General features: G+C 47.6%; 1 protein-coding gene across 3 annotated transcripts in view; it reads right to left on the reverse strand.

Annotated features, from left to right (window-relative positions):
* The window catches only part of SLIT3 (slit guidance ligand 3), a 610,825-nt gene that overhangs the window by 142,185 nt on the left and 441,918 nt on the right, over positions 1-26,722 (reverse strand). For all 3 annotated transcript variants that reach the window (XM_064480085.1, XM_031438258.2, XM_064480086.1), the window contains exon 6: positions 18,423-18,494. In XM_064480085.1, the coding sequence (XP_064336155.1) occupies positions 18,423-18,494 (72 nt within the window). The remainder of the gene's footprint in view (positions 1-18,422; positions 18,495-26,722) is intronic.

The following is a 26,722-nucleotide window of genomic DNA, read 5'->3' on the forward strand; positions in this document are numbered from 1 at the left end:
TAGGGCTGTTGACTCACCACCACCACACAAAAATTTAAGCATCCCCTAATCTCTCAAAGGCAAAGAGCAAGAAGCCTCTGAAGAAAAGAGGCTTTCTTCCAAACACGCCCAGCCGCTCAACGTCAGGTTGAGTTCACAGCCAGCCCTAATTTAGCTGAATACACAGTGCAGGGCTTGGATTGTAACTGTATCCGGCAATAGTCCGGCAGCGATGACTTATTAATGTATTACTACACTGATATTTAAATGTGAGCCGTAATGAGGGCTATAAAACATTTACGATAATAGCAATTATTCCAGAACCAAAATGGCTAAACACAGTATTCAGACCCTCAGGATCTGCTGTGTGGGGCTGGCCAGCCCAGGGATGTCAGAGGGTTGGTAACCTCTTGGATGCCGATCTCCGTGGCAGCTACAGTTTCTGTTTCCTTAATAAACACGGATTGATTTGATTTCCAGTCTTGGTGGCTTCTGCCCATGCAGGGAGCACTGTGGTCTATCTGGTTCGCACAAGAACCAGACAGAGCTGGCATTCGAGGGGGCTGTCACTGTCTTAACCCCCATGCAGTGGGGCAGAGCAGGTGCTCATGGCCTCAAAGGCAAAGACCTGGTTTAGATTCCACCTCTGCCACTTATAGCCCGTGCAACCAGGAGTAAGTTTCCTGAATCTTATTAGGTTTCCTCCTATGTAACACGGGGGAAACAGCAGCACCGATCTCACAGAGCTTTACGGCGACTAAATGAGATGCTACTAATAATTGCCAACATTGACTTAGAGTGTATTGTACGCCAAGCAGGCACTGGGTGGAGGGTTCCACTCGCACCATCACATTTAATTCCTACAACCACCCGATGAGGCAGGCACCTTTCCATCACCTGCATTTCGTGGGTGAAGCAAATGGTGGTCCCAGGGCTTGAATCCAAGCAAGCCTGACTCCAGAAAGGACACCTCCCTTAGCTGCCTGTTGCTGCGGTAACAGATGACCACATTTTCTGGGCGGCAAAGCAACACAAATCTGTTCTCAGACAGTCTGCAGGTCAGAAGTCTCAAATGGGTTCACGGGACTGTGCTCAGAGGCCACCATGTTCCTTGGCTTGTACCCCTTCTTTGTATCCCCCACAACCTCTTCTGTTGGCACATCTTCTGCTCACCGTGACCTGCTCCCTCTTAAGAGGACCTGTGTGATGACATTTAGAGCCTCACTGGATAATCCGAGATAACTCCCCTTCTCAGCATTCTTAGGTTCGCCAAGTTCCACCTGCCACATAAGGTAATATTCCTAAGTTCCTGGGCTGAGGACACGGACACCTTCTGGGGGGTGGTGGTGGGGCACTGTTCAGCGGACCGTCACGCCCGTGAGACAGGGCACGGAAGGCACACGGCTGGCATGCCGCCTGGCGCATGGGCAGCGGTCAGTAGTATGTAGTATGAGCTATTATTAGCATGGCCCCAGCTTGTTTAGTCCTTTATGGTTTACAATACACTTTCATCCTCATCTTCTTTGGTGCGTGAAGAACTTCGAGGTTGAAATTCTTGTCCCCATTTTATAGATGAGCAATTCGAGGCGACAAGAGGTAAGGGCCTTACCCAGGGTAGCACACCAGAGGATTCAGGACTCAACAATTCTCTGTTTGCACCACAATTCCCCCCCACCCCCACTCACCCACTGCCTCCTGTTTTCAGGGCAAGTCTGTTACCCCAGCAAAGACGGTCTCTGTGATCCCCGCTCAGGGACCCAAAGCTAGAACTAACTGCACAGACTCCTCTTTCCTCTTGTTGTATAAACTTTGAAAATTAACCGATGGAAAAAACAAATAAATGGTTTGGTCTGGCAATGCCCCACCCCGACCCTCATTAGAAGGCTGGACAAGCCTACGCTACAGTGACCTCGTCAATCTCACTTACCCCCTCCTCCTGGAAGAGTTCTGCTAGTTCCAGAATCTAGCTTCAACCCCACTGCTCTGTTCCTTTGGAGATACTGTGAGAAGACACGCTTTACTGCAAGGCATCCAAATTGGAGGTTTTCCTCCAAGTAAATGCTCTCAATTCAGCATTTTCCATCAGGTTGCAAGCTCAAGTTCAGGGTCACATTAATTCTATGAAACTTCAGGACTGTCTGGCCTCCCCTTTTTTTGCACCATGACAAGCTACTGAATTGGCATTTCAGTAAGAACTAGAAATGAGGCAATTTCCCACCAGGGGATTTAAAAGACAGTCAGTGGATCTGCCTCCTATTTGTCTCTTATAAAGAAAGCCCCTGCCCTGTTATACAGATTGCATTTATGCTGAGACTAAGTTTAAGCTGTATTCTGTCCAGTCTCTCATCTGTTCTCTCATTAATTGGAGCATAGATGCCTAATGGAAAGGGGTCACTTTCCATATTACAATGATCTGTTTGGACAATGGATCCCATTCTCTCCTGCTTGTGAACACTAGAAAGGGGGCATTAAACTTGTTTCCCAGGGCGCTGGGGGAATGGTGCAGGTGCTGTTGCTCCTATAATGCACAAATTGAACCTTGGTGCCCTGAAAAAGTTTGTGCTGCCCTGTGTCCCTCAGCTAAACACTGGGGCGCCGCAGGAAGGCAAGGGCTCCCAGTCCCAGTGTAGGCAGGAAGCAGTGGTGTGCCTACCAGTCTGTTCCAGGAGCTGGCAAGCTACTGCCCACAGGCCAAAGCCCATCCAGTGCAGCCTGGTTTTTGTACATACAGTTTTACCCACTTGTTCACATCCTGTCTATGGCTGCTTCCACGTTACAGTGGCTGAGTGGTTGCAAAAGAGATCATATGGCCTGAGAGCCTAAAGCATTTACTAACTGGCTTTTTACAAACATGGTTTGTTGCCTCCTGGCTGCTCTAGAACTGGGCAGTTCTGGTCCTGCTTTTGCTGGTGATGAAGTGTGACATGCTGAGCGAGTCGCATGGCTGCTCGGGAAGGACAGGGGATTAGGTGAGCGGCTTTCAGAACTTAAACACTAAGCCAAACACCGGCAGGGGAGCCCAAGCGGCCAGTGGCAGGGCTGGGAGTCGAGGGCAGGGAGTCCGAGTCTAGCATCCGCACTTCTCACTCCCATCCCGTACTCCCACCTGGGAAGCCGGGTCCCAGTGCTCCCGGAGCTTGCAATACCGTGATGGAATCAGAACCCAGAAGGCTCTGTTCCAGAGGCAGGGCAGGAGAGCCCACCCTGGGGTGGGCGTGGAATGAGCCTGGGCAGTGGTTCTCAAAGGGTGGTCCCCAGACCTGCAGCCTCACCTGGGGACTTATTAGAGGTGCAGATTCTCAGACCTCGCCCGGACTTACTGAATCAGAAACTCGGGTAGGCCCAGCGTTTCAGCGCAGGAGAGGATTCTTATGCAAGCTCAAGTTGGAGAAGCAGTGAATGAGGGGAAAAGGCTAAGAACAGGCTTTAACCTGAGCGTGCAGGGCAGCATCTGGCCACCGCTGGGACCGCAGGCCCCTTGTGTGGAGGGCACGAGGAAGCTCTGGAACAGCACACAGCCCTGAGTGGAGTGGCCGCAGTCACTCTTGGAGAAGTCCAACTTGACTTCTGCCCCCGGCTCCCCACTGACCTCCGCTGGGTGCTACCGTCTGGCCCTCCCTCGCGTCACTCAAGACAGCCATCTCTGATCTGGAGGGGCCGAGTCCAGCTGCAGCCCCGCCACCCTGGCAACCTTAATAAAGCTGACATTTCCCTGTCTCCTCCGATTAGGCCATCGCTTTATCACTCTGCTTTCCTGGCTCTGGGTGCAATCTGCGTGTTGTGTGTCCACAGCACTATGTAATTGGCTCTAATGCAGCGATATTATCTGTGAGCATGTATCACATAATTGCAAAACCAGGCATCCACAGTAAGTGCCACGGCAGTCTCCCAGCCTGCCAAGCCTCCTGGGGTCCTCTTGGAACCCCTCCTCTTCCCCACCACACAGGTGAGGGTCCAGACTCCTTGGGTCAAACAGACCCTCTCGGTAGACTGGCCTGTTCATCCCCTGCCCCAGGGCAGGCTGCCTTCTCCTTAAGTCTAGATAAATAGGGTGGTTCCCTCCTTAAGGGTCTCCAGGAAGGAGACTCTTGGTGGGTCCTCAGCAGCCCTGGCAGTAGGATATCTTTTTTAAGTGAGCGTGGAGATTCCTTGCCTTGTCCTTACAAATGTGGGAGCCCAATGGCCAGCACTCTAAGCCCGGAAGATATAACTACATCCGACAGTGCCTGCACTGAATTCACAGGGATGATTCACAGGGGCGGGGCACAACCAGAGTAGGCAGCATCATTTCCTAAAGGGCAGCTGAGGGCGATCTCTGTGGCTGGACCCTGAGGGAAATACTACACGGCTGGCATGGGGGATGAAAAGCCCAGAGGGGTTCTGGTAGCCTGTGGACCTCAACAGGAGGGGCTGGGTAGGGTCTTATGTCTGCCCCTCCCTCTTGCCGGCTCAGACAGGGAGAGACGAATGCAACTGAGGCCACTTCGGACCCTCTGGGTGCCCGCTCTCCTCTCTGGCTCGCGTGTTAACAGAGGACTGGCTTGTGTGGGTCTTGCTTCATGGCTGCTGACTGGCAGTCATCATGGTGCGAGGTACCATGATACTAGATCCTTCCACACGTGCCTAGCTCCTGGGAATGGGAACGCTGTTGGCTGACCTGGCCCATTACAATGTGTATACGTGGCATCTCTGTGGATTTGGCCCTGGGAGAGAACACACTGAATGCCACCAGGGCTACCAAGGTTGAGAGAGGCACCCCCTAGCCTCACCCTCCCAGCCCAGGGTCTCTCCCCACCTGTGCTGCCTCTGCCCCGCTTGGGAGAAGCTCCCTGACTGCTTCTCTCCTATCAGGGCTGAACTTGCCTTTCTCGTCCAGCTCTACCGCACTGCTCCGATTTGGCTGGAGGCTCTAGGAAACTCCAGAAATCAGGAAGAATAACGTACAATAATGCATCCTTCGAGAAACCTAAACTGAATGTTATAGGTTCTCTCATGAACTTTGCCTTCCTCTAACGAGCTGGACCAGTAAAGGATATTGCTCTGAGGTGAGCTTGCCAAGATCCTCCAATAAACACGTCCAGATAATAACAACCACAGCACTGATCCTGGCGATTACGTTTTTGCAGGGCGCACGCATTATCTCATTTAATTCTCCCAACGGTCCTGAGACACTCTTGTCATTTCCATTTCGGACCCCGGGAAGATCAGTGAGCTCCGCCCTGATCACCTGACCCTGGGGCTGCACAGCCAATATCCAAATCCAGAAAAGTGGGACACTGGGTCCTATGCTTTTAATCATTACACGAAACCGCCTCTTACAGGATTGCCTTCGACAGACGTCGGCTGTCCGATTCCCTGCCGTCCCGAGGTGGAGGTGAATCATACATTTTAGTGGCAGACTCAGCCCTCCCTGGCTTCGATGTGGCAGGGACCTTTGTGTTGGCCTCGCTGTCACGGCTGCTCAGAGCCACAGCATTGGCCAGACCCCCCTCTTGTCCAAGGAACAGAGAGTTCAGCACGGGGAGGAGGTGGTGGCAGAGGCTACACAGAAAGCAGGGCAATCACGGCTCAACGCCTTCCAAGGTCCAGGCCTTGGTGACAGGTCTCAGTGTCGCCAAAAGCCACCCTGACTGTTGGACTGGCTGACTGGGGTTTTTCAGAACATCTGGGAGGAACCAAGAGTCCAGATCTGCTCCTTAAGCAAAGCTCATCTTCTGCCTGTTTGGGACAGACAATGAGTCTCCGAGGGCATATGGGGCAGGAGGAATGAGAGAGACGGAGGGAGAGAGGTGCGAGAAGAGGGTGGGAAGCCATCTCTCTCCCATCACCTGCTCTCCTGGACCATCCTGGGTGCTGCGTATCACCGAGTTCCTTGATCTCCCTGCGGACCGTTTAAATTAAAGCTCATAACCATTGTGTGGGCATATAATGAAAACAACCGATGCTGCACTGATTAGCCCATTACTCTCAACTGTTAGAAACCATAATGACCTCACAAGGGGCCTTACTCACTGACGTATAGCAGTCGGGCTCTCATCTGACACCTCAAATTAGCAGCCAAAGCAGTAACAGCTGGGGTTTTTGTCTCAATATTTGTACCCAACTCTAAAGTGATTTGGCACCGGGTGAGCGTTATTTTTAAACACAGGGCTCTCACCGCCAAGCAACATTTTAAACGGTCTCCAGGTGTCATGTAAAACCCACAGAAATAAATAAAAACAATCAGCTGCCAATGTGGGCCTTTGATGATACGGATTCCTTAACAAAAGGGCTTGTCTTTGGTTCTTCCTTCATTATATATTCATACTACAACGGGAAGAAACTCATCTCCTTCCACTCGGCAGAGCCTCGGTGTTTTTTTAAAAAAAAAAATGCCGCAAAAGAAATGTAAAAAGTGGAAGAGCAAGAGAGAAAGATGAATCTTCAGCTCTCACCACTGCTCAGCCAGATGCTGGCGGTGTAAGTATACGTGATGCGCCACTGTTTTTGGTCCCTGGATTCTGAAGAACTCCTTACTCATCTGTTGAGATCATCACAAATACTGCCTAGTGGTGATTCAGAATGATTCAACAGCCTCCCAAGGACCAAAATAATTGTGAAATGTACCTTAAACGACCACATGAATGAGATGGCCCTTAGTCTCCTGATTCTATTTCATCATCTATAAACTGGGAGCCGGGACGATCAATCTTGTCTCCTACATTATTTAGAAACCAGGCAGGTTCCAGTGTGTCAAGATGTCTGTCGTGGGCTGAGGGTTGGAAGAATGACCTCCAACTTACAGAACTGGACAGGTGAGTTTGTAGCTGAGAGCGAGACAGACAGACAATTCCACCTGAGCTGCAGGTGAGCCGGGAAGAGAGCAAGAAGGGGAAAGTTCTTAAATAGCCACTGATGTGGGCGCTAAGCGAGGACAGAGAGCACCTCTCTCTCGTGCCCCGTTGTACAGGCAGGGCCCAGCTCAGTGTTTGGCACCTAGGACCACTTAACAAAAACTGACTAAACTGCCTGGAACCATCACTTCTCTTTTCAAAGGACCGTTGCTGTGCTGGAATGTAGGTGCAGCGCAGACAATTTTTTCCTTTGGTTAAAGAGAAAGCCAGACATCTAGAATTTTCTTTATGCCATCTCCTCGTTCCTCAATAGCGCTGACTAAATCACCTTAAGGAGCGAAAGTCACAAATGGAATACACCCGGGGGATGGATTTGGCTTGTAGATGCCAATTTTGGGCCTCAGAACCCAACAGACTAATTTAACAATTTGAATCAAATATATATATTTAACATCTATATAGCACGTACGTGATATGTGATATACAGAAATAAGTACGTTAAAGTACCTTAATGGCATCGTGGTGCTATGTGGTTAACGCCGTGCCCCAACACTGTATCCCCTGCAGGGCAGTTACCGGCTGAGATGCGCCCCAACAACTGACTATTCAAATGAACTATCTTTAAAAATCATTGAAAATTAGTCAATGCTCTCCACCCCGCCCCCGATGTCATTACTCAGGGGCAAAGAGCCCTGAAGAGGTGTCTGTTTCTAGGGAAAAACTGTGTTCTGCCAGGTATGTGCACTCCTGTCTGCTGTCTGCACACTACTCACCAGCTCTGCGGCTAAACATGGAAGTTTTCTTGTGTACTGTTCAAAACTAAGCCACTTCAGAGCTGTCAGCAGAAAAAAACTGAAAAGAAACTCTTTGCAGGAAGGAGGCTGTGCTCTTGGGCTGAGAGGTCAGAGAGACCTTGTTTTTGCCCACAGGTATTTGTAAGTGGGGGGCTGGGGGGGGACTGGACTCTCTCAGGGATCTGGGGACAATTTACACCTTCAGCTATTTGGGCTCAAAGATGGGCAGGGGTCCCTGGTGCTTACTCACTGGGCCTCTGGTCACCCCTGGCAGCTGGGACCAATGATGCAGAATTTGATCTCTTCCCTTGACAGCCTCCTGTTGGGGCACTCCCTCGTGCAGAGGCTGCAGGATTGGAAGATCCTAGAAAGGGAGGCTGTGGTCCCCATGGCGAATGTAAAAATGTTCCCTCTGGCAAAATGCTGGAGATTAAGGGATGATGCTCCGAGGGACAGGACACAGAGGCTGGCTTCGCTAATTTTTGTTTCCTGTCTGCTGATAAAGGGAAAGGGTAGATGGCAATATGTAGCATTGGATTGACAGTCAAACAGACCCATTTTCTGGCCTGGCTCTTCCACGACATTTTCCTACGACCGTGGGCAAGTCACAGCCTTTCTAGGGGAGTTTCTTTCTCTTAAAATGAAGTGGTGGGACCAGGGGACCTCCAGGGTCTTTCCAGCCTACAGTTTCACTCTCTGATTCCAAATGGACTGGTGCTGGCTCTAAAATGGCAATCCTGGAATGGGAACAGCTTTCCAGAAGCCCATGGAAGGGGTTGCGAATGCCCAGATCGCTCCAGATCTGCATAAAGACAGGACATCTGGTCAAACTCTGATGGACGTTGCAACCACCCCCCGCTGTGCAGCATTCGGAAAGAGTTGCGCGGGCTCAGCTCTTTTTCTTTCTCTTTATGCAGACGCCAGGTTCAGCTTCTGTGGGGTTAACAGGCTTGCTTCCCTGACCGCCTGCTGCATCTTCAGCTTCTGTATGGAGAAGGGACGGGTCCAGACACGGGAGCGATTTTCCTACCCAGCTGACTTTGTGGAAGTCATCTGCAGAGCTGATAGAAGTGAATAATTGGGATCCAGAAAGTAATGCATGCAGAGGGTTCTGCTTTGGTGGGAGACGGTTTTAATATTCATACTCCTGGGTTTCAGTGAAAAAGGGTCTTTGGAGGGTATAAGATCCAGATGTTGTAATTAAGAGAGAGAAAGGGCAGAGTGGAGGGTGAGGGATGTGGCAGGTATTTCAAAGTATTTAGTTTCAGAAAACACACTGTTTAAACACTGCGCTTTTTCATGGATGTGAAAAGGCTCCACGGGATTGGAGCAGGGCAGGCAGGAAGGCAGGTGGGAGCTATCGGAGATCTGCAGAGGGCACGCCCTGTCCACATGCGGTACTTCCACTCAGCTCCAAACCTGCACCGCCCAGTAAGGCAGCCACGAGCTGAATGGGGCGATTTAAATTTAAATCAACGAAAATTAAATAAAGTTAAACATTGCGTTTCTCAGTTGCACATTTCAAGTGCTCAGGAGTCACACGTGGCTAGTGGCTATCACAATGGACCTCTCACATATGAAATATTTCCTTCATCACAGAAAGTCCTGTTGGACGGCGCTGCTCCAGGCCATCACAGCCACGTGTGAACCCAGGATGGTCACAGCTTCTAAATATTCAAGAGAAGTTGAAATCATACACTTCTCAATAAAATTACCCAAGATCGAAGTGTTGGGAACTAATTCTAATTTTTTTAAACACTGGAAAGACAAAAACATTTTTTAAATGAAACCTCCCCTCTGCAGGTTTCATTCAACCAATGACTAAAACAGGGCCAACCGTTGGGGCCCTCTGACTTAGTTGTAAGTCAAAAGAGAATGAGCTGTATATTGCTTTTCTATGGTGAGTTCAAATGTGGCCTTGGAGAAACAGGACCATTCATCCTTCCTCCTCACCATCCCTTGCTCATGAATGCCTTCAAAGATAGAAGATGAGAGCTCAGGGAAAGGTAACAATGATGCTCTGATTCGCCCGAGCTCTGTGTCTCTGTGTCTTCCCTATTCCTTCCTCCCCTTCATGAAGCCAACTAACGGAGAGGGGATCAATCTCCTGCTTGAGTTCCCAGGATCTTGGCCTCCAGGACCCAGTTCAGTAGAGTAATGGACTCTCAGCTACCGGCCACCCAAGCCATCCGATCTTCCATATACTCAGTGGAAGTGGCAGCAGCAGGCATAGGCAGGTTCGGCTAAGGGGATTCAAGAGCTGGTAAGGGGCAGGATACTAAGCGGTCACCAAAGCCACCGCTGGCAGCTAGGGGGTGGAGAAAGGGCAGAGTCTGACCATCGGCACAGAAGCGTCTTCTCACACCTGCGCTGAAGCTCCACTTTGGGAGTGATCTGACACCCCACCCCCGTCCCTCCCAAGGCATTCGGCAGCTGTGAGGCATTCCCCCACGGCCTCCTTCCTCTTGTCCCTGAGAGAAAACCCTCTGGAAATCTTTTTTCAAAGGTATTTTTCCATTTAGTTTTAGGCGGGACAAAGCAAACCATAAGGCTGCTCCTGAACCTAGTTTATCAGGCTTGAATCTCAGCCAGAGATCTGGTGGCTGGAGTCTACAGCCCTCGGGGACACCAAGACTTCACTTTGGTGGAAGACGGTTTTAATAACCATACTCCTGGGTTTCAGTGGAAACGGGTCTTTGCAGGGATATAAGATCCAGATGTTGAAATAAAGAGAGAAAGAGCAGAGTGGAGGGTGAGGGACGTGGCAGGCATTTCAAAGTATTTAGAGCCAGAAAATACACTGTTTAAACACTGTGCTTATTCATGGATTTGAAAAGCCTCCAGAAGTTTGGAGCACGGGAGGCAGGGAAGCAGGTGGGAGCTATTGGAGATCTGCAGAGGGCGTGCCCTGTCCACATGCGGTACTCCCACCCAGCTCCAAATCTGCACTATCCAGGAAGGCAGCACTACCATTACCTGAGTCCACCTAAGTGTCACTCACAGGACACGCTGACCATGGGAGTCTTGCTAATTCAAGACCGTCTTAAAGTACGATTCAATGATCTTCACCATATCCTTAGCTCAGGGATGTACATCACTACATTCTCAGTTCAGAAGACTAAACTAGCCTTTATGGGAACAGGAAAATGAAATAACATGGAAACCACTAGAACCCCTCCAGATTCTAGTTACTTGGACTGTTAAAAGTGCTACTTATTTAAATAGAAAAAAAAAAACTCTGACATTTCAAAGAAACGTTCGCTTTTCCCTTAAGCTGATATTCTCAAAACCAAGCCTGTTATTTGAAGAGCTTGACTAGGATCCGGCTCCAGGCTGGGAGACTATGAATGAAGGGTGTGCGTTTATGGGAAACTCAGTTCCCTTTCAAGTGCGCTGGGGGCTGAATGGAAGTTACCAATGCTTTCCACAAGGCGCAATTTTAATCCTGATCGCCTCAACAAATCTCAATTTGCAGCACAGTACCAAAAAAAAAAAAAAAAAAAAATCATACTCTGGAGATATTTTAAGACTTACATTAAGCAATGACAGCTCTATATTCAAAGCTATGTCATGACTAAACACCCTGATTCCAACGGCTGTTGAAACAAATAAAATGTTTGCCTCTCCCAGAGAAACCCAGGAGAGACGTTTTATAAATAAATGAAAATGAATCTTGTCTCTGTTAGAAAACACCAATTTTCACCATGCCTCTAATTTTGTTCATTATTAAAAAGGCAAAAAGGAAAAAAAAATCCCCGCTTAGCTGAAGGAATAAAAGACCAAAGGTAATGTGAGAAACGTGCTGTTTCAGTAAAATACTACATTGCTCAACATTTAAAATAATTCTAGGACAACCACAACCATGGTTCTGTTCAGGGTTGAGACATAACGGAGAACCTTGAGCCTGGGGTGGGGAAAACTTCAAATTCAGTTCATTACAATTGCCCCTCCACATCTGCTGGTTCCGCATCCCAGACCTAACCGACAGTAGGCGGATCGGTGGGATACAGGATCCGCGGATGCAGAGGGTGGAACCAAATTTCAACTCAGTGTGAACTTTAACTGACCACCTACTATGGGCCAGACTTGTGCCAGGTTCTAGAGATCAGGCAGTGTGCAGTACAGGAATATTTTTCAACTTTGATGTTTATAAGCATCCTGATTGGACATCTGCTATTTGCCAGCCACACGCCTGAGGGATCTCCTTCAGTCCATACAACTAGCCTAGAGGGTAATATTACTCCTCTTTTTCAAGAAAATGAACCCCAAACCACCCAATTTGGTGAAGCTGGTTTGGCCACCAGTCTGATGGGAGGACAGTAATCACCCCAAGCAGCTCAGCCTCCATTGTCCGGGGCAGTTTCACAGAATGGGACGTGAGGCTGATTAAGCTGACGTCACAGGTTTAGATCTGAGCATCCTGGGGGTCAACTTCTCAAACAAACAAACAAACAAACAAACAAGCCTGTGCTTCCTCAATTATTCTGGGCATTTCCCACAGCTATTAATCTCACCAGTGCATGCAACTGTCTTGCGTTTTGGTATGTCTGCTCTGGTACGTATTTTTTAACTTCAGTTTTTTGTAGCAGGGCAGTTAAGTGCGGGGGCTCAAACCCCAGGCGGAGCTGGATTTGATACTGGAAGAGTAATTCCCCTCTGCTTGTCAGTGTCACCCTGGAGAAGTTGCTCAACTTCTCTAAGAAAGCCTCAGTTTCCTCACTGGTGAGAGCTGGTTACCAAGATCCACCTTGTAAGGGGAGAGCGGCTACGTAAAATGCGACATTCTAATGTTTTATCACAGTGCCTGGAAGATAGCAGATGCTAAAACATGGAGGCTATGAGAGTAATTATCATATTTATAATAACTATGATAATAATTGGTATGATATCATTGCACTATATAATATATCAATACATCATTATTTGTTAATCAGAACATCTGGATCCACACCCAGAGGACACTCATTTGAAGTGGAGAAAACACCACCATTTGCATTAAGCTCTGGACCAACCGTGTCTATAAATGTCCCAACACGCAGTGCCCAGCACCCCTCAGCTGGGACAACCACCCTAATCTGGGTATCAGGATGGTCATCAAATTTCTTTTTCCCTGCCTTCTTGTTATACCAGAAGAGGACTTTCTTCTACATTCTCTTTCTGTACCTACAAGTAGGGCTCGGAGTCAGGCCATGTCATGCCTGACGGAACGTGGCTGAATGAGGACTGCGCTCAGAGTCTGGTTAATTCCCACCACTGCTTTAACGCTTGACTTTCTTTTCTCTAAACGAGGACTGAGAGGTTGCTCATTACACAGGCCGACGCTGGGGTCTAGAGAGGAAGAAACGGGGGGGGGGGGGCGTATTCATCTCTTATTTCTTATCGTATGCACAAACCCAATTACAACTGTTTTAAAATCGAAGGGAATCTGGAGGCACGTTCAACTCTTGAGAAGAACGTCCCGGAAGATGAGGCATGCGACGTTCCTGATGGCTTCGGAGGTGTCCTTGTTCGGTCTGGGAGTCTTCGACTCCACGTCACCTACCTCTGTCTCTGCATGTCTATTCAACAGCTCTGGTAAGCGCCAGGCTTTAGTGCATGATCCGCCAGAGCACCTGCTCATTTAAAGCTTTTCTGTCCCCGGCGGAGTGTGCCCTTGCTTCTAAAGTGGATTAAAGCAGGGGCTGCCCGGGCTGGCGGGTCACTGAAGCGGGTGGAGGTCGGTGGGCAAGTGGAGTCTACATACCCCGTCTCAGGCGGGGTATGTGCTTTTCAGCCACAAATGACCACTGCAATGCAGAAATGCAGCCCAGGGTTGCCAATGCTTCTGGCTTGCCCCAGTCCAAGGCTGGAATTCTGGACTTTAAAAAAAAATAACATACATTTTCAATATGAAATACTGATTTCAAATTGTAAAAAACACTCAACTGAATTAAAAAAAAAAACACCTCATCTGCAGTCAGTAGTCTAGTTTGCAACCGCTGGTTTCAAAAAAGCTGAAAGCAGAATCACGCTTTCTTTCTGTCGTGGACTACAGTTTGCCCTCTCCCAATCTCCTAAATAATATAAAGCATTTAATGAGGGGTTTTGAAAGGACAACTGTGATTAGGGTCCTCAGCCTTGCCAGGGGATTGCTTCTGAACAGCCTCATTGCACGGAGATGCCCACTGCAGGCAAAGAACATGGGATCGGAGTCCAGAGACCAAGGTTCTCTTCCTTTGTGCTGTTGCCCTTGGCAAGTCTCCTAGCTAGGGCTAGGATGAGAGCAAGGGAAGTGGGGTGCCCTGGACACAAAATATTAGGCAGCATGGGCCTCCCTCTAGTTCTGACCCTGTTCTCAACCTTTTCATGCCTTATCTCAACAATAAGAGGTCATCCTGGAGACATCTAAGGTCCTCCCATAGCCTGCTGATAATAATGTCATGAAACTTCCAAAATTGGTAAGTGACATGAATGGGAGCAAGGCTTTCAAAACAGCACACAGTGGTTATCTGCAGACCTGTCGGATCGACGGGGAATCTGGCCAGTACTTGTGATTTATCAAGGGCAGACCACGCACTGAGAGCATTTTCAGGATGTGTTCCTGACATCTTTGGTTTGGCATTTTGGGCAGCGTTTATCTACTGAACTGATATGCTCAGAAGACAATGTCTGAGAATCTTTTCTCTTCTCCTGCAATACTATTGAAAAAAAAAAATCAAATATTTTACTAACTAGGTTTTCTTGTTTTTGTTTCACTTGTCCATACTCTTAAAATTCTTTTCCCATTAACTACTTTTTCTGGCCCAGGATGGCAGGTTGGGCAGGGAGGAGCCCGGTAACATTGGTGCAATGCCTGGCAGTCCTCAATCTAGCTGGCAGGGGCTAGAACCCCAGGGCTCAGAGGGTCTCCACACACAGTTCCGGACCAGCCAGGGAAGTGCAGTCTCGGCATATCTGACTGCGGTTTAAACACGCCTTACTCCGGTAAAACCTTGGATATGAACCACCAAACATACAGAACGAGTGGAAATGAAGGGTCCATGATTTGGGCAACAGAAGGGTGGCTGAGTCACAGAAAGCCAGGGTCCCTCAGTTAAGAAACCTAAGCTCCCTACAGAAAGCTGGGGCTGTATTTTAGGGAGGTCTGGAGAACGGAGCCCCCAAACTGTCGGGTGCCAAAGTCAATCGGCGACATCCAGAAGTGAGAGTAAGTCACCTCTGGGACTAGAACGTATGTCGGCGGAAGAGCAGGATGGCTTTTCTCTCCCCGGCGAGTCTCATTTACCTTCCACTTTGTGGGGACCCGTCGCTGAGTAAAGGGAATGACAATCTCACGAGCTGTGGGAGGCTCTGGCGGTCTCCTCGGCAGGACTGCGAGGCACGGCCTCAACCAGTCCTCAGGGCCAATTCACAAGCCCCTGCGGCACACGCTGGCCATGCTTCTGGGGAGCCAACGCCACGAGAGCCTTAGCAACACAGATCAGAAAGGCAGCTTGGGAGAAGGGTTAAGCGCACGGGTTCTGCTGCTTGCTAGTTAAGCCGTTGCTTGGTTTCTCTGAAATGGGAATTCCTCTGGAAAAGGAGGGCGACAGTAAGAGTTTCACGGAGGGGTTGTGAGGATGCAAAGAGAGAACGGATGTAAAGGCGCTGCTTTTCGTGTCGGGTACCAGCACCTCCACAGTGAAGGTCAGCTGTCATCACCCGCCTTACGATTCCTCCTCCGCAGTGGTGCGGGAGCCTTGACAAGTTTCGCCCATACTATGCTTTCCTCCTTCCTCCCTTTTCTGGCTGCCTGGAGAGGGGAGGGTGGTGGCTCTCTCCCTTTGTCTACCATACCCTGTGCTGGACATCCCCCCAGGGGGGCCTGAGTTAAAAATGAGGTTGCGGTGGGCACATTTCACACTTTCCCAACCGTGCACGGTTCCTCATGCCTCACTGCCAGGGCTTCCCGCCCCGACTCACCTCCTAGGTTCTATTCAATGTGACCGGTGCGGCCGACCTCAGCCCCGATGGAAAGGAGTTCATGGTATATCCACCCACAGAAAGAATGGAATAACAGAGTGATCCCATGTGAAATAGTTCCACTAGCAGTTTTTGTCCATACACTTAATTTTCAGAGATAATTTTCATGAAGTAATCAGGAGTCTTGTACTGCACACTTCCTTATGTCACAGAGAAAACACACTCCAAATACTAGATTTTGTCTTCTTGCTTTGCAGACTTTAGAAGCGTGAGATGCTTAAAGATGACCTTTGTGGGGACAGAGTGTTTTGAACTCCTCTCTCTGTCTGCCTCTGTCTCTCTGAAGAATTTACAAAGTTACTGTATGATGCCCTCACTTAGTTCCTATTTATTATTTCATTGTCAAGTTTCTCTATGGTGTCTAAGTTGTGATTACAGAGAAATCTTTTAACATGTCAATGTGTAGATGAGATTTGGAAGGTCTGGGGGTGGGGCGGGGAGGTTCTTTAGATGGAGATGTCAGCTCCAGCCAATTTCAGGATGGCTCGCTATTAAGATGGATGGTTCCAAAGCTGTGTGCCTCTGCTGGAAATTAAAAACCCATGGAATAACTGATTATGATTAATTTTAAGTACTTAGCCATGTGAAGCCAAATGAGAGTGTCTTTAAAACAAAGCTATTGATCTAGCTTTGTTTGGAATTGAGAAGATAAACTAATCAGATCCTGTGGGCTCTTTACAATGATTGAGAATGAAGACTTTCTTTTTTAAATCACAGGCTTTTAAGCTTCAAGTTTGAGAGACCTAGGGTATCTGGATAAAAAATATTTTCATATTGTCATAGCACACATCAGAAAGGGGCAGTCCAATTCTGTCCTGGACAGGGGGATGGAGATGAGGGCATGGTGGGGAGAAAGTTAGGGATATGAAGGGGACATCATTTAGAGAGCCCCACCTACGTAGTATGTAAGGCATCAGAGTTAAGGAAACAGACTCAGAGAAGCAGACTAGCCCGGCCAATGTCCCACCACATCTGGGACCCCACACCCAGGTGTGTCTGACGGTACGCCCACCCCTCTCCCCCCAGACAGCCTTCCTGGTGAGGCGAGATGACACCACTCCTGGTCGACAGATCTAACACGTGGGCTGTCAGGTCGTCACAGCTGTTTTGTGGCAGCTGGTGACTTCTATTTCCCGGTCTCTTCCCAGGGAATTTTCTCATCCTTCTCAAGAAGAAGGTGATATGCTCCTGGCAAGCCCTTTTTACAGAGGCTTTTTTGCAGGCAGGGAAAAATCGCGCCTCCCTTTCTCAGCTCCAGCCTCTTGATAACAGAAGTCCTGGGTTACTAAACTGGGGCTGGCATCCTCTCCCTAGCAGACACGCATTTGTTGCTGGTTCCGGGGTCAGAGTTTGGGTGAGGTGAGACCATCCATCTTAGGAATGACAACCTGACCTCTCTGGCTGTGGGTCCTGCCTTTTCTGTACCGGGAACTCTCGGCTTTCATCCGATTTCCAGCAGCCTGCAGCATCAGCATCCCCTTTGATTTCCCGTGATTCCTCTTGGAATCACCTTCCTCTCACACAACGTGGAGAGGATGTCTCCAACCCGTTGCTACTGTCTGCGGGGCCAGGTGAAAAGGAAGGTGGAAGGAGGAACTTCCTTTAATGGATAAAGGGATATTTTAATATATTCATTCATTCATTTATTTGACATTTATTCATTCTTCTGGAAGTCAGAGATATGTAACCTGGTGACTATGTAATTTTTTTTATTTTTCAGGGGGATGCTCAACACATCCTACTGTTATCATTCTGGCTCAAACTATACCATCAGAATTATTTTTAGAAGCAAGGAATTACAGAACTTGGAAAGGGGAAGTCACCCCAAGATATAGCAGCCACCCCTTTCGTTTTTCATATGAGAAAACTGAGGCTCCCATCATAGAAGAGACTCACCCAAGGTCACACAGCTAATTCAGGGGCCGAGCAGGGACTGGACCTCACATCTCCTGATGCAAGTTCTGCCAGGCTTTACTGCCTTCCTCTCCAGGTTTCCCCAAATCAGGGACAGCTGGGAGGGTAGTTTTGGGGGAGAACTGTCAAAATGTTTTCTTACACAATTCAATTTTAGTTTGAATGACCCCAGGATGACTCCTAGCTGACTTTCCCCCTGGAAATCAGGTTTCCTTAGCTAGACCCATTTGAAAATCCAGAACACAGAAAGGCAGCTACACATTTTTTCCCCAGACAAGGTACACACGGTGGTCTTCTGGGAAGGCGGCCCTCACCTCTCATTCTCCCCCACACCCCCGTCACTTTAAGGTTACTGCTTAAACTTTGGGTTTAAACCTGAGATGAGATCCCCAGAACAGTGGCGATGACTGGACTTTACCAGGCTGCTTGGCATTTCCCCTGGTCCTGTGCCAAAGTAGCCTTCTGATTCTGGGTGATTCCAGCCAACCCCCTGGTGCAGCCCCTTTCTCATCTCCCAGACCTGTAACCTGTGTCTCGGTAAGCTCACATTCAGACTCCCCTGAATGCTCTGGCAGGCGCTGGGGGTCTTAACTCCAGCCCATCTGTTTCACCCAGCAACAAATACCGCGGGAGCATCGGGGGAGAAAGGACTCAATGGAGACTTAATTAGCAGGAACCCCAGGCTGCGGGAGGTGAGAAATCACACTTTGCTGCCCACAAACACTTTGGCCAAGGTGAGCCGGAGGGATCTCCCCGGCTCCCAGTTTTAATAGCACTGCAGCAGAAGACACAGGAATGCATCCACAGGGACCCCCCCGGCACACACACTCCCCCGCTCCCCACCTCACCCGGACACACTCGCACAGACGCACACAAGGCAGCGATCGCAAAAGGCACTCACAGGATCTCCAGATCGCGCAGCGCTCGGAAGGCTCCATCTTCAATGCAGCCGATGCGGTTGTTGTCCAGCTGCCTGTGGGGAAGCAAGGGGAGAGCATGAAGGCTGCGCGGGGCAGCGCCGAGGGGCCGGGCGGCCGAGGTCCCCCGAGCGCCGGGCCCTCCGCCCCGCGCCGCCGGCTCTGCTCGTCCCCGCCAGGAGCTCGCGCAGAGCCAGCCTGTCTGCCACGCTGCTCGCCTCTCCGCTCTGACTGTCTGGGGGAACCACACAGACGAGCGCTCCTAAGGCTGTCAGGTCTCAGTAAATATTAATTGCGCATTTTTTTTTTTAGGCAGAAGGGAGTAATTTCATTACATTAGGGCATCCAATCCATTACGAGCTCTTACCGTCATGTCACTGAAACAATTTCATTAAGCTAAAGGCCTGTAAATCATTGGAGGTCACTGCTCTGCCCTCCGTGACCTCCCAGAATGCTTTCTTCCCCCCTCTCTCCCGCTCCCTGGCTCCCTTTTACTGGAAGTTGCAGTCTTCTGCTCTGACACAGTGCTAAATCTCAAGGCTTTATCTGCCCAAGAGCGGCGAGGGTGCATGGGGAATATACCAATTCCAAATTAGACTCAACTAATCTAATTTTATAGTCTTTTTATTATTCTAAGCACCAAATGTCTGTGGTGGTTTGATGCCTCCGTGCTTTGTTATGGGGCCCATCTGGTAGGTCATTCTACTGAAGCATTTTCTGACTAAATACAGATTCTCTCAAACTGCAGCAACCAGCATCAACATTAAAGAAATTCATTGATGGAAGTGTTCCTGATGAGGGGGGAAAAAAAAAAAGGAATATTGTTATGGCCTTAAAGATGTACCACTTAAATTTAAATTGGGGAGAATTAAATGCACCTCTTTTGGGACTTTTTTTCCCCCCACTTATTTCCCTTTCCATCTTATAAGCACGAAGATCAAGTTTTTTATTTTTATTTTTTTAAAAGATGCCTTAACTGATATACATTCTAGCTGGGGACTGGGTTATTTCAGCTGAGGGATAACAGATAGACACCATGATCTCAAATCAAAATGTGCCTGATGTGTACAGGTCAGGAGATTTACCGTGACCACATTCCAACTTAAATATCACCTATTATAAATATATAACTTGCTTAATTTAAAAAAAGGTGTTACACAGAAAATGGTTATTATTACTAGACTATTATACTTTTTTGTGCAGAACACACCACACGGTCTTTGGGGGAACTGGCCGAAAGAAGTACTCCTTCCGAGACTCCTTTATCTTTTGTCTCAGCCAAAAATCAGCCCATCTCAGGTGGGAGGCTCTCCTGATGCTGGAATCTTCATTTGAAACTTGTGCTAATCTATTCTAAGACAACTCTCCGCAGAAGATGTGTCAAAGCTCCCTTTGGTAGCCCTCTTGGAGCATTTTATAGCCTGCTGAAGGAAGGTGGAATTATGATTAAAATCTTTATTATCATTGAAAAAAATACATAGATGTAAGATTGCGTAAAGGTGCGTGAATGAAATTCGCACAATCAGAGTGATGGAGTGCATCGCCGCAGAGGGGCTTTGCCGCGGTCTCATGGGGGCTTGACTTGTCTCAAAAAACGCTCATGATGCAACACACTAGACGTTTAGAATGAAAGGACAAGCAGGACATGGGTGTCTCGAGAAGCAGAAGCACTCTGCAGGTTGACTAGTTCTGTGTCTGGTGTTCAGAGGTCTTGCTGACGCCGACTCACATGGGACCTCAGCGTTCCTGCTACCCCGCATTTTTCCGGAGCCTCTCCTAACGTGAGTTTATGGAGCTCTCTTTTTGTAGACTTCCCGTAAGTGTTGGGCCGCCCATGCCCCGCAAAGGCTCTATGAAGGCAGTCTAGTTCTACTGCCCAACTTCCAGATTTATCATCAGTTTAAGGGCCAATGAATCAACAGCTCCTGTCCCACGTCAAGGCCACCAACCCTTACCAAGCAGAAATGTAGTGGAGCTGGCTTTGGGCTCCAAGAAATTGTTCGATGAACGTGCTGAATTCGGCAAAAACGGCACCATCCACCCAAGTAGAAAAGTATCTAAATCATCAAATTGGGAAGCGCAGGGCAGCGAGAAGACGCGGCAGTAAGCGGCCCATCTGCTTTTGTGCAGACATTTAGAGAGGTCCTGGCTATTAAAATACTATTGATTTGCTAGATTTGTGAAGCATTTTCTATTCCTCTTCTTTAGGAGAGCACCAAACCAAACAGGATGCTCTAAATACACAGAAGTTTATGTGGAAAGAATGCAATTTGCAGGGGAGAAGAAACTCATAGAAGAGAAAAAATGAAGTCGTAGAAAGAAGCTTACTAACTACTATAGATAAAACATAAACAAACAACAAGGTCTTACTGCATAGCACAGGGAACTACATTCGATTCCTTGTAATAGGCTATAATGAAAAAGAACGTGAAAAGGAATATATATATATGTATGTATAACTGTATCACTGTGCTGTACACCAGAAACTAACCCAACTTTGTGAATCAACTAGTTCAACTTAAAAAGAAAAGATAATAGAAAAAATTTAAAAGGGTAGAGGGAAAGGAGATGAGCAAAAGATAAAAAAAAAAAAAAAATCTGCTACTCAGTGTTCCACCAGCGTCTTGCAACCCAGGAGACAGAAGTGGTGGGGACGAAGGTCTCTGAGAGGACCCTGCTCACGTTAAGGCTCAAAGCGGAGATGTCTGCTACGTTATCAATTACGTGATGTTTAAATAGTTTCAGCGGGTGGCACATGCCGGCACCTTGCCATTCATTAGTAACGGGGAAAACCGAGCTTTAACGTAAGCATCTCTGTGGGTGTATTTTACAGAGTATTTTGGAACATATGAAATGTGTCAAAATTTAAAATATTTATGCTGAAGTGTGCTTTTCTGGAAGACATTTATCATAACCAAGATTGTCTCCTTTCATTCTAGTCACAGATAAACAGTCTCCCTGCCTCGGTGTTAGAGTCGCTCCCGAGATGCACCGTTCATACGGAAGTCCACAGGGGGAGGGCCTGCGAGGGTCCTGTCAGGCAAACGGAGACCTGAGTTGCTTCACCTCCCAGCTATGATATCTCCATGGCACTGAGCATCAGCGTGTTCGCAAAACGCTCATTAATTGTCTGCAATCAATTCTGATATTTCATGCAAATAAGCTTGGTCCCTAAAACAAAGTAAATACACGCTTGGTTCGGACAAGGTTTCTTCTTTCTAAATTACATCTCAGACACACGCAAGTTAGTCCTGAGGCACAGGAGAGGGAGAGGAAATAAGTGCAAACCCAAGTGTTTCTTCGCGGGTGTGGGAGGGTAGTGCGGTTAGGCACACAGAGAACCTTCCAGAGCAAAGGCCAAAACATCTGACTTGGCCATTTGCTTCTGGGGGTTGATGGAGGCCGCTGACATGTGTTCTAAGCTCTCAGGTCCAAGGTCCATACTGTGCCTTTGAAAAGACTCACTCAACGATCCTCTCAGAAATAAATTAAAAAAAAAGTCCATTGCCCACTGCACACAAATCGCCATTACTCAGGAGGCCCGGGCCAAGGAACTTTGGAAGCGGAGCGCTGAGAACTCAGCAGTCGGCGAGTGCCTGGCAGCTCTCTTTCTAGTGTCCCTTGGCCAGAAGAAGTGGGTTACCACACTGCTACTGAATCCTGTCTTCCTACCACACAGAATAACCTACCCCAGTGCCTAGCATAGTGCCAGGAACTTCACAGCTGGTCATGTGCAGCTGCAGAATGAGTCCTCCTAGGGCAGGTGTGGTAGGGCTGGGCCCAAATTTATAAGGCAGAAAGCGCTAAGCCGAGCCACGCTGTCCTGGCTGTGGCCCTCTGGCCCCACCACTAACAGTGCGGAGCGATGGAGCGTTCCCGGAATGAGAAAGAGGGCTGCCTTTCTGCCCCACAGATCTCTGCTAGCGAGCATTTGGGGGAGGCCGTTTGGAAGAAAGGGAGATTTCCATGTGCACAGAGTGAAGATGAGGAGCAGGAAGGCAGTGGATAGAGGGACGGCGAAGGTTGGCTGTATTTTTTTTTTTTTGAGGCGACTTTTATGATCCTCTCCTTCATACAGAATACTCCGTGTGATTTACACTCTCCTGCCTGTGAATAAGGCGAGAAGCCCCCGCAGCTTCATGGTATTAAATTAACTGCTCTAATTTCCCTGGGCAGCTCAGGTTTCGGCAAACAACGCTGAGAGCTAAAACGATACCGGAGTCCATTCAGAAAGGAATCCTCAGACAAGAACTAAATGTAGACTCCCCGAGAGGAGGTTTCTGACTACTGTATTTTTATACTCTGAGACTATAAACAAGTCAGAAAGGAAAGCCAGCGGGAGTGAGGGCTTAAAATAATCTCCACAAACAGCAGACAGGGAGACTGCGCTTTTGTAAGAATTCCCCTCTGTAAGCGTAGTGCTATCACAATTCATCTCTTTCGATCACAATTTCAAATTTCATCACTGAAGCGGGATAGAAATATTTTTTGGCGGTTCAAACATGGAAAGAAGCCTATCTAAATCCTCAAAAAAGGAGCTTCAAAAAAAAAAACTGGTTACAATCTTAAGAGCAGATGTACCTATCTCCCCAACACCAGCACCACCAGCACCACCAGCACACAAGAACAAAAGAAGAAAGATGGTTTTATGATTTCAAGGATGCATATGAGGCTGCAGAAGGAACACCTTGAAAGGAGAAATCTCCAGAAACAGGCTTTGGATAGCTGGGAGAAGTGAACAATTCCTAACTAGTTATCCAGATGCAAGGTTGACATACCAGGGTACGTCTGCCCAGATGTTCACTTCTCATCCAGATGTTCTGGGAGCCCCAGTGCCTCGGCCCATGGATGGTTAAACCTAGCCTCGGGGCACTGTCACTCCGGGGGCCCCAAATCCAGCTGCAGTGTTTCGCTCCAGGACTGGGGTCCTCCTCATGCTAAGTGGGGGAAGGGAGCTAAGGTTCGGCACCTTTTGGAGTTAGTTAAACAGTTTGCCGATTTCTGAGCAAAACTACCTATACGAAATGCACAAGATCAGTGGAAGGACTTCTCCATGAAATGCAAGAGGGAAGTCTTACTTAGACATTCAAAGCAAGTCTGTGGTCTCGGAATCCAACAATTAACGAACCCGTAAGAGCAAATGAGTATTATCAGATGTTCACACTGTATTAGGTACCCGGGATACAGAATGACATGTGAGATGTCCTTTGAAAATATTTGAAAAGTTACCACCTGTGGTCTTTACATCTCAATTACCTTAAAAGGTATAAGAGAATTCTAAAAACTGAGCTAATTTGAATTTGTTTTTGATGAAATATATATGTTCCTACATATGCATATTCAAAGTGTATTTCTTTTTCTAACCCTGAGGATAGATAGAATGTTGCCACTATGAACAAAAAACCTGGGAAATCCCAGCTTACGTAAAACAAGCCATAAGACAAAGCATGGAGTAGCCTTCACCTGCTTTTCCTTTCTCCCTGTTAACCAACTGTACTTTTAGCAGAAAACAAGAAATCTAGCAGTGCTGCTGAAGGTTGTCTTATACAACAGTTTAACATTCTAAAAAATCATTATTGAAAAACAAATTATAAAAGCTTTTGTCTTCTGCTGGCTGGGGTCTTCAAAAGAAAAAAAAAATAAAGCTCAAGGTTATTTTAACCGTCAAAAGGAAAAAAAAAAAGTGTTCAAAAGAAATGCATACACTTCATGTAATTGAGTACTGGTCACACTTTGTAGGCAAATCAAACACTTGATCCAAGCCACGGTCTGCTAATGAATTGTCACTGCCTCTCATCATTAAGGAGCTACTGTAATTCCACATTAAAACAACATCTCAAATGAGCAAGAAGAGGTGGATCTATTATTTTGCACGTCTGGTACACTTGTCCACCAGCCCCAAGAATACACGCATATAGATATGTTTGCTGATCCATGAATTATTTATGTATCCGCAAAGATCCCGGTGTATAGCACTGACAAGTTTATGCCTACTTTTCCTACATAATAATTACATGTACTGTTTCCCTACTGTATGCATGTAAATGCAAATGTATATTAAAAAATAGGCAAAGTAAGCAATAATTGACCTCTAAAAGTTTAACGTGCCTTAGAACAGTCCTGTTTACGGAGATATTTAGATAATTAAATGATGGTTAGCATTCCAAAACTTCAGCCAACCCATCCCACTTTGCAAGGGGACAGAGTCCCGGTTAATTAAGCTCTCTGATCGGAACATCTTGCCTAGAACTTAGTTACAAATTGAAGCATGAATCTGTTCCAGCAAGCATTGCTACACACACACACATGGCTAGCGTTAATACCTTTTATTTGGTATATATCATATTGTTGCTTGATGTATGCAACTTCTCAGCGGGGGAGTAACTGCGTCCACTCTAGTAGATGCTCCTGAAAACAGGCTGTGCGTTAATGCAAACACAGATGATGGATTAGTACCAAAGAGGCACACCAGACCTTGGAGAATAAAGGCGTGTTTTACATATCACTGGGAAATATCAATAACTCCGCTTCTGTGTTTACATAGTTTCCGGTTTGTTGGGGATTTGGCAAATGCATTTATGCAGAAAAATGCGGGGGGTGGAGGGTAGGGGGTAGGGGGTGGAAATCCCTGCAAACCAATTTAGCAGGAAGGATAGTGGTTGGGAAGAAGCTGAGCTCTCGTTTCTTTTGGACAAGTTTCGATTTGAAGCAAACTTCTGGCATTTCTGGATAAATAAAAGAACAACAAACAAACAAAAAGCAAATCAAACAAAGATACCCCACATTCACAACAAGAGAGTTTCTTTTGTTTCCTAGCAGCTTTGAGACCAAGGGACTGAGGGAGGTTGGTTACTGTTTGCAAAATGAGCTCTCATGTTTTGAGTCGCACCTCAAACCCAGCCTTTCTTGTGTCAGCCTGATGTGAGGACCAAAGGGCTTCGTATCTAGGATGTCCAGCTCGCCAAGGTGTGCCTGGAACATCCCCCGTTTAGCACTGAAACTTCTGAGACCCGTCCTGGGAGGGCTTCCATGCCAGGCAAACCTGATGGTTGTGCACCTTATTACAGCCCTGGGGCTGACTGCTGGAAACAGATTTATTCTCAGCACGTCCTTCCTTTACCAGTATCCCTAAACCTTAACATGTCTTGTTGATTCACAAACTCTGATTTCAGTTACGTCAGCTGGAAAAGGCTCCTCACTGCAGCTACTGTAACACGGGCTGTCCCTTCACAAACACAGCGACAACTAAGCCGGTGGGAGTTCTCCAAGCTGCTGAAGTATTATAATGCGGTTCTTAACCTTCCTCATTGGGAATTAAAATTCCTTTGTGAGGAGCATCCTTGCTGATGTCATGAATACTCAGAGGCCAAACAAATAAAAGGTTGTCTCCATAGTGATTGGGGCAGGTTTGTGGTTTCCCTAGTTACACTCTTGAGCGATAACCATCTGAGGTTCCTCTCTGGCAGAGGAGGGCAGGGGTGAGAAATTGGAAAGATGAAATGTGCTTTGGGTAACAGGCCTGAAAGTTATCTCCCACACCTCTGTGTTTTACCTCTTTTTTTTAAATCAACCAGCACAAACTGTAGTGAGTTTTTAAATTTTTTTTCACCCCCAAGGAGGTTTTGGAAAATTTCCGTTTGGACTCTAGAGATAAACTATTTCAGCATGAGAACCTGACCCACAAGCGCAGCCATAGCAGAGCAACTCTTCCCAGACCAAAGTAGCTACAGGCGTCTAGGAGGGCAGGCAGGATGCTGGTTTTCATTCAAATGCATTCAGCACCACTCAAGGCTGAAGTCTCCGACCTCCCCCAGCCGGTGCCTCAAGGCTGCATCACAGGGAGGGCAAGAATGGCCTCCTAAGACCTCGAAAGATCTTTGTGTTTTGGAAGCACATACATGTTTGGTTTTGCAGGTTCACAGCTGGAGAGCATTTGCCCCAGAATGAATCGTACCTTGAGTCCCACCCATATGTGATCCAGATGATATTCCAATGGGACTTTGGACTTTAGACTTTGAAGTTGATGCTGGAATGAGTGCGGGTCTGCTGGGATGGAATGAACGTTATTCTGCATGTGAGAAGGACATGAAATTTGGGAGACCAGGGGCAGAATGCTATAGACCGAATGTTTGTGTCCACCCAAAATTCTTATGTTGAAATCTACCCCTCAAGGTGATTAAGAGGTAGGTGGGGTCTCTGGGAGGTGACGCGGTCATGAAAGCAGAGCCTCATGAATGGGATTAATGACCTTATAAATGAGGCCCTTAAAAAGCTCCCGCGCTCC

Source organism: Camelus dromedarius, chromosome 27 (genome assembly GCF_036321535.1).
Source record: "Camelus dromedarius isolate mCamDro1 chromosome 27, mCamDro1.pat, whole genome shotgun sequence".
NCBI lineage: Eukaryota > Metazoa > Chordata > Mammalia > Artiodactyla > Camelidae > Camelus > Camelus dromedarius.